This window comes from Salvelinus namaycush, chromosome 31 (genome assembly GCF_016432855.1).
Source record: "Salvelinus namaycush isolate Seneca chromosome 31, SaNama_1.0, whole genome shotgun sequence".
NCBI lineage: Eukaryota > Metazoa > Chordata > Actinopteri > Salmoniformes > Salmonidae > Salvelinus > Salvelinus namaycush.
In genome coordinates, this window is record NC_052337.1 from 48,212,823 (window position 1) to 48,225,789 (window position 12,967).

The 12,967-nt window shown below is 41.9% G+C and overlaps 1 protein-coding gene across 1 annotated transcript in view; it reads left to right on the forward strand.

Moving 5' to 3' along the window:
* The first annotated feature begins 250 nt into the window (after positions 1 to 250).
* LOC120025650 (AF4/FMR2 family member 1-like) overlaps positions 251 to 12,967 on the forward strand; it is a 70,363-nt gene continuing 57,646 nt past the window's right edge. The window contains exon 1 of the mRNA XM_038970196.1: positions 251 to 394. Coding sequence (XP_038826124.1) covers positions 378 to 394 — 17 coding nt within the window. The 5' untranslated portion in view covers positions 251 to 377. The remainder of the gene's footprint in view (positions 395 to 12,967) is intronic.

Below are 12,967 nucleotides of genomic sequence, written 5' to 3' on the forward strand. Positions count from 1 at the left end.
TTTTTGTTGTTGTTGAGAGGGCTAGTAGGTGGTAGGGTAATTTTCCTTTTCCACAATTTTGGATTATTGTATCTAAGAATATAATGTAGGTAGGCCATGAATGGTCTCACACGCCAGTACAGTAGGTGGCGCTGTATGCACCTAAAAGTTGGATGCGATCCGCCAACCAAGTTCCCAAAGAATAAGAAGATAAAATCCGTGACCCGGAAGTACATAGTTATCCTTGCTTGCTTCACAGTGGTCGCTGTTATTGACAGTTATTTAAAGAATACGATGGTATTTGACTGGTAAACAATGTAATCAAGAGGGGGTTATCCAATCACGGATTGTCAGAAACACATGGCAAGCAACTTGATATTTAGTTTTTGAGGCGCACCATGGCAGCTCGCTCAAGGTAAGCAGACAACGATAATGTTAGCTAGCTAGGACAATCAATTTACACAGCATAGCGAACAAACTAAGAAGAGCAGCTAGTTAAAGTTAAATTTTTGCATGTTACTTTGATATATATGTTTGATTGTAGCTAGAGAGACTTGTTGTATCAGTTAAACGTAATAAAACTGCGCTACCATACCGGTTTTGGTGGAATCACCTGGAATTACTGCTCACCACAGCTGTGTACGTTAGTGTGATTTAGTTAGCAAGCTTGTGCCACTTCTAACCAGCTGATCGGCGACATCAGTGTGTGTTTATGTAGCTAATGTTAGTTAGCTCACAGCCTTATCGGCTAACGTTAACTTAAAAACATACCATTGTATTTCAATTAACAGTGTAGTTTGCTATCAACTATTTTGGATAGCACCGTTTAGTAAAATAACTGCCCGTTAACGTTAGCTAGCTACGTTATGTATTTTAACGTGTGGTCCTGTGAGTTTCAACGAGCTAACTGTTTAACATGAATGTAGTTGCTAGTTAGGCAATTAGTTAGACAGCTAGCTCACACTCGTAGTAAGTGTCAGATGGAAATAATTGGTTAGATGAATCGATGCCTAGCTAACTCTTACTGTATCTAGCAGTTCGCATGCTGTAATAGCTAACTACGTTAGCTAGCTGTTGTGGATTAACCTGATATTAGCTAATGGATAGGTACCGTTAACCGTAGTTCAACGTTTTACAGAAGAACTAGTGTAGCTACATTCAATCAATCCGTGTTGGCATTCAATCAAATTTGGTAACCAGGAGATTGAATATGGCGACTAGTTAGCTACGCCTCCTGCGCATGAACAGCCTTTTACAGTGGTCTCAATTGAAAACATTTTCCCAACCTGTTTGTTTTCCAATAAAGCCCATTGCCCCAAACTCAGGGAAAGGAAGGAATGCGAAGTTAACATTGTGCGCGTTAATTGTACGTTTCTAGCAATCTTTGAAGATAATCATCAACTTTGAATATCAGGTTTGAGATTAATAGCAAGCGAGGCTCTGTCACTCGGTGTCACAACACTGACCTCAAAACAGGAGTTAATAATAATAAAAATAATATTCACAGAAGTACATCCCTGTTTGGGTTCTTTTAAGTTAAATTGGTCGACTGCTTTGGTATGGCATTAGACCTGTCTACTGGAAGAGACTATTGTAGCCAGCTGATGTCTGCTCATGAAGCTAATCCTAAAGGTGTGTAGCCCAACTAGCCTACTAGCTTGGGCTGTGACATCAGAATCAATGTTTTTCCATGGCGAAAACATGAAGCAGGAAAGTCCTCCTGTATGTACAATATTGTGTGATATAGTTTGGGAAATAAATACATGTGACTCTGGATGACATGTTTGTTTCCAACATTAGGACTGTTTTTCTATAAACGTTAAATCAGATTCATCAATACTATGAAGTATGGCAAAATTGGTATCGTGTAGGGATGTGAATCTCTCCTTACAAGCACGATTCAATACGCATCTAGATAAATGGGCTCTGACACGATGCTGGAAAGATACACTTTTTTATTTTGAAGGAGGATTCAGTCCGATTTGATTAGTCAGGAGCTGAGCTGGATGTGTGTGTGAGAGAGCTGAGCCACTACCACTATTATATTAGGGGGGCAATTTATGTTTTTGCCCCCCCCCCCCCCCCACTTTTTATCTGAAATCCTCATCACCCACTGAATAACTTGTCATATAGCAGATACAAATATTTTTTGCTAGTAATATGCCAATATTTATATTTAGAAATGAGCTATGACATAGCCAATTAATACAGTTTTGTATTTCACTTCCATTGTGTTTACCATCAGTGCCTGAATATCTTTTCACCACCCCCAATCTATGTTAGTCGGTGAGTTCTGAGTAGCCTAATGGTACAGGGTAACCCACATGTTGACCTTTCTCCATTGCAGGGGAAGGAGTCTGTGTCCCTGCTCCACTCATCTCACAGCCCTTCTCTTTAGTGGAGGCTGGTATGCTGCTGTTATAGAAAGCCTTGAGCCTCCTATGAAGCTAAAAGCCTTCCATCATCCCACTTTTGTGGTTTGAAGGAATTTCTGTGCAGACGCCTGCCAAAGTTCTGCGTGTAGGCCTAAGCTAGTATGCAGTTTGCATTTTACTGATGTCATGCAGACATTGGTCTTGTGCAATGTTGGGCTATAGGCCTACATTTTTTTGTAACTTTAGGCTCATTCTTGCATCCCTTCTGAAAAGCCAGGAACTACACATAATCTCTATAGCCATCCATCTATGTGTTGGATGGCTGTAGAAGTAGGCCTAGCTCTCAGGAATGACCCAGCTAGTCCTCTGCCTGGTGTTTTCATGTGCCTTCCTCGTGTATGACAGGGAGCAGAGATGTAAGTTGAGATGGGGTGAAGAGGGTAATAATTAGTACTACTCCATATTTTCAACAACAGTGGTGGCTGCATCATGTTATGGGTATGCTTGTAATTAAGGACTGGGGAGTTTTCAGGAGAAAAAATGTACGTAATGGAGCTAAGAACTGCTTTCCACCAGACAGTGGGAGATGAGTGTCCAAGTTAAATTTTTGACTTAAATCTGATTTAAAATCTATGGCAAGACCTGAAAATGGTTGTTTAACAATGATCAACAACCTATTTGACAGAGCTTGAAGAATATATATATATTTTTTAAGAATCCTGAGCAAATGTTGCACAATCCAGGTGTAGAAAGCTCTTAGAGACTTACCTAGAAAGGCTCACGGCTTTAATTGCTCCCAAAGTATTTACTCGGGGATGTGAATACTTATGTATACTGTGAATTTACTTATGTAAATTAGATGTTTTTGTATTTCCAAAACATTTGAAGAAAAAAAATCAACATGTTTTCACTGTCATTATGGGTGAGAAAAAAATATCATTTTTTAAATTTGGGCTGTAACAACAAAATGTAGGGTGTGAATAGTCAAAGGGTATGAATACTTTCTGAAGGCACTGTACCATATACTGGGGTGTTTGGAAAAAGCCACGGAGTGATTTTCCAATACCGTCAACTATTTATTTTGAAGTTTTTCAATACATTTGAATAATTGTAGCTAGTGTTGCACATTTTGGGGAATATTCAGAGATGGAAACTTTCCATGTGAATTAATGGGAATATATCGGCATTAATGGAAATATATGCAAATTTAATATTCATGCAAATTGGCATTGGATATATTTACCATATCATATGGAGATAGAAACATAAACCTTTTACATTATCATAAGTCGACATAATTGCAAATTATTAAATCCTTCCAATAGAAAAAAAACTATTATGAATTGAACTTTATTTAAATGAGTTGACTCTACACATAGGATGATTTCACTGAACAACAAAAGGGAATATTGAATGATCCCCAATGATCCATCGCATCTCCCAAAACGTTTTCAACATATCTGTAAAATGATAGTCTAGAAACTAAAGCTTTGGTTGTCTTCCTCTCAGGCTTCCATGTCTTCTCCCTGGACCTCCTCAATGTCAACCTTTTGAACATCAGATTCTGAGGCCTCATCTTCACTGTCACTTTCCAACCTTGTTGAGGATGGCTTGTCAGGCTCAAAAAGGCTCAAATTTGCCTGAATGGCCACCCATTTTTCAACCCTTGTAGTGGTCAGCCTGTTGCGTGCTTTGGTGTGTGTGTTCCCAAACAATGACCAGTTGCGCTCTGAGGTGGCTGATGTTGGTGGGATTTGGAGGATGCTGGAGGAAACAGGGGAAAGAGCCTCAGATCCACATATTCCGTTCCACCAGGTGGCTGATGAGATATGTTGGCACGACCGCCAATTTGCATCTCCATCCCAAAGTCCTTGCTTGTAAGTGTACTTCGCCAGACTGCCAAGAATGAGACACAGTAGTGATGACACACCATAGGCCTTGTTGATCTCTGCACCAGACAGGATGCTCTTGCCAGCATACTTGGGGTCCAACATGTACGCTGCGTGTATTGGCTTCAGGCAGAAGTCTTCACGCTTTTTGATATATTTCAGAACTGCAGTTTCCTCTGCTTGGAGGAACAGTGAAATGGGCAGGGCAGTACGGATTTCTTCCCTTACATCTGCGAGCAGAGTCTGAACATCAGACAGGATGGCATTGTCTCCCTCAGACCGTGCAATGGCTACTGCTATAGGTTTCAGGAGATTCAGGCTGCATACCACTCTCCCAAAATACATCATCCAGGAGGATTCTCTTGATGGGGCTGTCCATGTCGGCAGACTGTGATATGGCCATTTCTTGGAGAGACTCCTTCCACTCCAGGAGACTGTCAAACATGATGACAACACCACCCCAACGGGTGTTGCTGGGCAGCTTCAATGTGGTGCTCTTATTCTTCTCACTTTGCTTGGTGAGGTAGATTGCTGCTATAACTTGATGACCCTTCACATACCTAACCATTTCCTTGGCTCTCTTGTAGATTTTATCCATTGTTTTCAGTGCCATGATGTCCTTGAGGAGCAGATTCAATGCATGAGCAGCACAGCCAATGGGTGTGATGTGAGGGTAGGACTCGTCCTCTTTAGACCAAGCAGCCGTCATGTTCGGAGCATTGTCTGTCAACAGTGCAAATACCTTCTGTGGTCCAAGGTCATTGATGACTGCCTTCAGCTCATCTGCATTGTAGAGACTGGTGTGTCTGTTGTCCCTTGTGTCTGCTCTTGTAGAATACTGGTTGAGGGGTGGAGATGATGTAGTTAATTATTCCTTGCCCACCAACATTCGACCACCCATCAGAGATGATTGCAATACAGTCTGCTTTCTCTATGATTTGCTTGACCTTCACTTGAACTCTGAGCTCTGCATCCAGCAAATTAGTAGATAAAGCATGTCTGGTTGGAGGGTTGTATGCTGGGCGAAGAACATTCAGAAATCTCTTCCAATACACATTGCCTGTGGGCATCAGAGGTGAACCAGTTGCATACAGCGCTCGAGCAAGACATTCATCAGCATTTCTCTGACTACATTCCTCCATTGAGTCAAAAAAAACTTCTGATTCCAGGAGGACCATGAGCTGTTGCTATCGATAAGGTGTCTGATTCATCATTTTCACCTCAAATAGAAGTAGAGGGACTTTTGTGCACCGCGCATGCGATGGAAATTTCCCGGAAGTTTCCGACCCTTTGCAACCCTATTTGTAGCTACTTTTTAACTTACCTGCAGTCAGCTTGTGTTATTAATTTCACCGGTCACATTATTTTACATAGCTTACCATAGACCCAGTCAAATATGCATTTAGCGTAGTATATGCAAATTGGCCCATAACTCCACCTATAATCAAATCAAATTTTATTGGTCACATACACATGGTTAGCAGATGTTAATGCGAGTGTAGCGAAATGCTTGTGCTTCTAGTTTCGACCATGCAGTAATATCTAACAAGTAATCTAACAATTTCACAACAACAAAGGAATGAATAAGAATATGTACATATAAATATATGGATGAGCGATGGCCGAAAGGCTGTCGTGATAATTTCATGTATTACTAAATGGAAAGAGTTTACAAACCACACAAGTCGGTTATATTTTAAACTCCATCTTTAATTATACGAGCTTCACCATAGCCCTTTTGGCTCTCAGATCAATTCAGTGTCTATAAATTAGTTCTCTGAGTCCTTACAAAACAATTCTTAGTATCTTTTATGGAAAAGATACACCCCTCATCTTACATGACGAATAACAGATCTTAGGAACATTACAAAGAACCTTTTACTTGAAAGAGGAGTATCCCATCCAGATAGCATTAGCTATACATTATCGTTCAGTTTGGTCTCTTTAGACGAGATTCTAATCTCGTTCTTGGTACCACTTAGGACCAAAACATTACCTCATCCAATGGCATATATCAATTGTCAATTCTAGACACCCCCATCTCAAATTCACCCCCTCCTGGACAAGCTCAGAAAGGGGAGTGAGCCTCTAGGTCATATACTATGAAAGATAAGTTCAACACATCAGAGGGGTAATACAATGATTCCAGACACTGCCATACTCCTCCCCCCAATGGGGAAAGGGAGTGACTAGCGTACAGACATAGTGGAGCCCTTCTCCCTTTCTGATATTCTGCATATTATGAAATAAAATAAAACATCTTATTTATCTATGTTACCTAACTAATTCTGATTCAGCTACGACAAGGCATAGGCAGTAGATGGTATAGAGTACAGTATATACATATGAGATGCATAATGTAGGGTATGTAAACATTATATAAAGTGGCATTGTTTAAATGACTAGTGATACATTTATTACATCCAATTTTTTAGTAAAGTGGCTAGAGATTTGGGTCAATATTTTGGCAGCAGCCACTCTGTTAGTGATGGCTGTTTAACAGTCTGATGGCCTTGAGATAAAAGCTGTTTCCTTGCCAAAAAAAAAGGATAATTTTGTATTTTTAAGCATTCTAGTACAGTTAAATAGTTGAAACACAGACACATGGACGCAGTGGTCTAATGCACTACATCTCAGTGCAAGAGACGTCACTGGTTGAATCCAGGCTGTATCACATCCGGTCGTGATTGGGAGTCCCATGGGGTGGCGCACAATTGGCCCATCGTTTTCTGTGTTGGACCGGGGTAGGCCGTCATTGTGAATAAGAATTTGTTCTTAACCTTTCTAGGACACACGTTCCACTAGCGGAACGCCCCCCCACAACATTCCGCTGAAAAGGCAGGGCGGGAAATTCAAAAATACTTTTTAGAAATATGTAACTTTCACACATTAACAAGTCCAATACAGCAAATTAAAGATAAACATCTTGTTAATCTACCCATCGTGTTAGATTTAAAATTTAAAAAAAAAAATGAAACATTTACAGCGAAAACACAACATATATTTATGTTAGATCACCGCCAAGTCCAAAAAACACACAGCCATTTTCCCCAGCCAAAGATAGGAGTCACAAAAAGCAGAAATAGAGATAAAATGAATCACTAACCTTTGATGATCTTCATCAGATGACACTCATAGGACATCATGTTACACAATATATGTATGTTTTGTTGATAATGTGCATATTTATATCCAAAAATCTCGGTTTACATTGGCGACATGTTCAGAAATGCCTCCAAAATATCCGGAGAAATTGCAGAGAGCCACATCAAATAACGGGAAATACGCATCATAAACTGTGATGAAGATGCATGTTTTACTTAGAATTAAAGATACACTTGTTCTTAATGCAACTGCTGTGTCAGATTTCAAAAAAACTTTACGGAAAAAGCACACCATGCAATAATCTGAGATGGTGCTCAGATATACACAACATTTCTCCGCCATGTTGGAGTCAACAGAAATACGAAATTACATCATAAATATTTCCTTACCTTTGATGATCTTCATCAGAATGCACTTCCAGGAATCCTAGTTCCACAATAAATTGTTGTTTTGTTTGATAATGTCAAATATCTATGTCCAAGTAGCTACTTTTGCTAGCACGTTTAGTTCACATGTCCAAATGCTGGCGCCGGTCCAGGCGAACTCGGACGAAAACTTCAAAAAGTTATATAACAGGTCGAATAAACTGGTCAAACTAAGTAGAGAATCATATTCAGGATGTTGTTATCATATATATCCAATAACGTTCCAACCGGAGCATTCCTTTGTGTCTACAGAAGTAATGGAACGCAAGGCGATATCATGAGGAATGCGCGTGACCAGGAACTGGTATTCTGCCAGTCCACTGACTCAAATAGCTGCCATCCGGCCCCACATCACACTAGAGGCTTCATTCAACGTTCTACAGACTGTTGACATCTAGTGGAAGGCGTAGGAAGTGCGAACAGATCCATATCTTACTGGGATGTGAATAAGCGATGAGTTGAAAATCAACCAGCCTCAGAATTTCCACTTCCTGTTTGGAAGTTTGCCTGCCATATGAGTTCTGTTATACTCCCAGACATAATTCAGAGTGTTTTCTATCCAATAGTAATAATAATATGCATATATTAGCATCTGGGACAGAGTAGGAGGCAGTTAACTATGGGCACGCTATTCATCCAAAGTGAAAATGCTGCCCCCTATCCCTAAAAAGTTAACTGACTTGCCTAGGTAAATTTAGGTTTCACACACACCACACTGACAAAAGTTAATTTGTTGGCATTTACATATGTCCCCATTACCATTAAAACATAATCAAAACCGATTTCTTTCACTTGCTGTGCTGTTTCGTTCATTTGTTTCATTCTCAACCAGGATTTCATCATGCATGTCAAGCAGTGCAGTTTCAGCTCTGTCTGTCCATGGCCTCTCTTCCTCAGTGCACACTCACTGTGTCCTTTTCCATCTTGTCCAGCTGTGTATGTAACATTTCACGTAAACACTGTTTTTTGTTTGCATCGAAGTAGCGTTCCTTGTACCTAACATCGAGCATGGTGGCGACACCGTAAAGAGGCTCAGCGAGAATGCCACCGAATCGCTTGTTCACAGCCGAGTACTTTTGTACGTTTTAAACCCACGTTCTGTGTCGGCAGTTTTGTTGGGTAGGCGTTTCAATGCCATGAAAGTTGGTATCGCGTCTGCTGCAGACGCAGTTGATTAGCTTATTTCTAAAGTCAGTTGTTCGAATGGCGCTAGGAGTGTTCATGTTTCAAACATGTTCTCAAATGCCATTGAAAGGGCAGCAGCAGTATGAGAACCAGCACATTCTTGAGCATGCGATACGGCTTTCCTCTTTACGAAATCCTTGTCGACCCACTGTGCTGTCAGAATCAGCATTCTCATGGGGCTGACATTGTCGTGACGCCCTTAGCAAGTAACATAGTATTTTTCTGCTTTTGTTGTGTGTAGTGCTGTATTTTTCATGCCGTTATATACGTACGTCATCTACTTACGTTATATACATATGCACGTCAGCTTTGACTTCGGTTTTGCACATCGGCATTAAACTAGACATCAGGCCGATGTTGTCATTAATAGCTAATATCGGCCAATTCCGATATGCTACCCGATATATCGTGCATCCCTATCGGAAACCCTAGACCCACTCTAATTTTCATTCCACCCTAAAAGATTCCACAGAAGACGCAATCTCAATCGCACTCTACACGGGCCTTTCCCACCTGGACAAAAGGAACACTTGTGTGAGAATTCTGGTCATTGACTACAGCTCAGCATTCAACACCATAGTGCCCACAAAGACTCAAAACCTCCCTCTGAAACTGGATCCTGACGGGCCGCCCCCAGGTGTTAAGGGTAAGCAACAACACATCTGCCACACTGTTCCTTAACACGGGGCCCCCTCAGGGGTGCGTGCTTAGTCCCTACCCTGTACTCCCTGTTCACCCACAACTGCGTGGCCAAGCACAACTCCAACACAATTAAGTTTGCTGATGACACAACGACAAGACGGCCTATAGGGAGGAGGTCAGAGACCTGGCCGTGTGGTGACAGGACAACAACCTCTCCCTCAAAGTGAGCAAGACAAAGGAACTGATCGTGGACTTCAGGGAAAGGAGGGCTGAACACTCCCCCATTCACATTGACGGGGCTGTGGTGGAGCAGGTTCAAGTTCCTTGGTGTCTATATAACCAACAAACTATCATGGTCCAAACACACTAAGACAGTCGTGAAAAGGGCACGACAACTCCTTTTCCCCCTCAGGAGACTGAAAAGATTTTGTGTGGGTACCCAGATCCTCAAAGTTTTACAGCTGTGCCATCGAGAGCATCCTGACCAGTTGCCTCACCACCTGGTATGGGAACTGTGGGCTCCCGAGTGGCGCAGCGGTCTAAGGCACTGCTTCTCAGTGCTGGAGGCGTCACTACGGACCCTGGTTCGATTCCAGGATGAATCACAACCGGCTGTGATATGGAGTCCCATAGGGTGGTGCACAATTGGCCCAGTGTCGTCCGGGTTTGGCCGTCATTGTAAATATGAATTTGCTCTTAACTGACTTGCCAAGTCTAAATAATAAATAAAATGGGAAATGCTCGGCCCATTACATCACTGGGGCCAAGCTTCCTGACATCCAGGACCTAAACTCAGCAAAAACAGAAACGTCCCTTTTTCAGGACCCTGTCTTCAAAAATAATTTGTAAAAATTAAAATAACAGATCTTGATCGTAAAGGGTTTAAACATTGTTTCTCATGCTTGTTCAATGAAACATAAACAATTAATGAACATGCACCTGTGGAACGGTCGTTAAGACACTAACTGCTTACAGACTGTAGGCAATTAAGGTCCCTGATCAACAACTACTGGAAGAACAACTACTGGTTGCAGTCGTTGCAGCTAAAGGTGTCACACTCAGTAACTGGTTGTAAGGGGGGCAATTATGTTTTCACACAGGGGAATTGGGTGTTGCATAAGTTAATTCAATCATTTGTTTCGTTTTCGTGAACTCAGGTTTCCTTTATCTAATATTTGCTTTAGTTTGAAGATTTGATAATATTCAGTATCTAAAATGTGCAAAAGTAGAGAAAATCAGAAAGGGGGCAAATACTTTTTCACAGCACTGTATATGAGTGACCATGTAACAACACCTGCGCAGGATCGGTACATCCGAACATCACGCCTGCGGGACAGGTACAGGATGGCAACAACAACTGCCTGAGTTACACCAGGAACGCACAATCCCTCCATCAGTGCTCAGGCTGTCCGCAATAGGCTGAGAGAGGCTGGACTGAGGGCTTGTAGACCTGTTGTAAGGCAGGTCCTCATCAGACATCACTGGCAACAATGTCGCCTATGGGCACAAACCCACCGTCGCTGGTCCAGACAGGACGGACAAAAAGTGCTCTTCACTGACGAGTCGCGGTTTTGTCTCACCAGGGGTGATGGTCGGATTCGCGTTTATCGTCAAAGGAATGAGCGTTACACCGAGGCCTGTACTCTGGAGCGGATCGATTTGGAGGCGGAGGGTCAGTCATGGTCTGCGGCGGTGTGTCACAGCATCATCGGACTGAGTCATTGCAGGCAATCCCAACGCTGTGCGTTACAGGGAAGACATCCTCCCTCATGTGGTATCCTTCCTGCAGGCTCATCTTGACATGACTCTCCAGCATGACAATGCCACCAGCCATACTGCTCGTTTTGTGCGTGATTTCCTGCAAGACAGGAATGTCAGTGTTCTGCATTGGCCAGCGAAGAGCCCGGATCTCAATCCCATTGAGCACATCTGGGACCTGTTGACTCAGAGGATGAGGGCTATGCCCCCCCCCCCCCACCAAGAAAATGTCCGGAAACTTGAAGGTGGATGAGTGGGGTAACATCTCACAGAAAGAACTGGCAAATCTGGTGCAGTCAATGAGGAGATGCACTGCAGTACTTAATGCAGCTGGTGGCCACACCCGATACTTACTGTTTTTGATTTTGACCCCCCCCTTTGTTCAGGGACACATTATTCCATTTCTGTTAGTCACATGTCTGTGGAACTTGTTCAGTTTGTCTGTTGAATCTTGTAATGTTCATACAAATATTTACACATGTTAAGTTTGCTGAAAATAAACACAGTTTACAGTGAGAGGATGTTTATTTTTTTTGCTGAGTTTATGTACTAGGTGGTGTCAGAGGAAGGCCCAAAAAATGACTCCAGTCATCTAAGTCAGAGACTGTTCTCTCTGCTACCGCACGGCAAGTGGTACCAGAGTGCTAAGTCTAGGTCTGGGTGGACTATGTAAATAGTACATATTATCTTACCTCTATTTCTTGAACTGCATTGTTGGTTGGCTTGTAAGTAAGCATTTCACGGTAAGGTCTACTACACCTGTTGTATTCGGTGCATGTGACATACAATTTGATTTATTGGTCCTTGCCAATGTGTTGATGTTCAAATTATTATTACATTCTCAAATGTGAGAATAATGTGTTTGCCTGACTAAATAAATTGAATGCATGCATGGGGATTTTTCTGTGGCCGATGCAGTCACACCTAATAAAGTCATGAATAGCGGGAGCAACAGAGTGGTGCAACACCCTTCAATTGAAGCAGTGGGAAACAAACCAAAGTGGCCACATGTCTCACAAAAAACAAATCAAAAATGCAATCACGGCTAATTATAAGGGAGCAGAAGAATGATTTTCGGTCGCTACTAGCTATGCTTGTTCAACTCTGAACTGGATTTGCCAGTCTTTGCAATTCGTTTGTTTGTTTTCACTCGTTAGCCTTTAGTTAACATCGTCTGTGTGATTTCGCTGTTAATTTTGTTAGTGTTTTTGTAATAGAACCCCAATGGGCTTTTTTGTCGTAACTTTTTTGCCGACGTGAACATCTGGTTACCGCCCAAGCCTAAGTGGTTTACACTTAAAATCATATTTCAGCCTTATGGCTCCTTTGGACTCCCCTGAGCTGCTGTAGACACATTCAACTCTACTGTGTAGGTTTATCTCCGACTACCATACCTAGGCTAATTAGTTTGAATAATTTTCTTTGGTTGGATAGGATTATGAAGGTCTGCTAGGGTTACGAAACTTGTTCCAACAATTGTGGCAAGTTGTAAATGAAGACTACACAAAATCTGAGTGCTGTTTAGAAGGAGAACCTGAGTAGTTTCTCTAACTTTCTGTGCTGGCTGGCTTGGTACTTTGACCAGTCTCAATGATTCATAATCAACTGT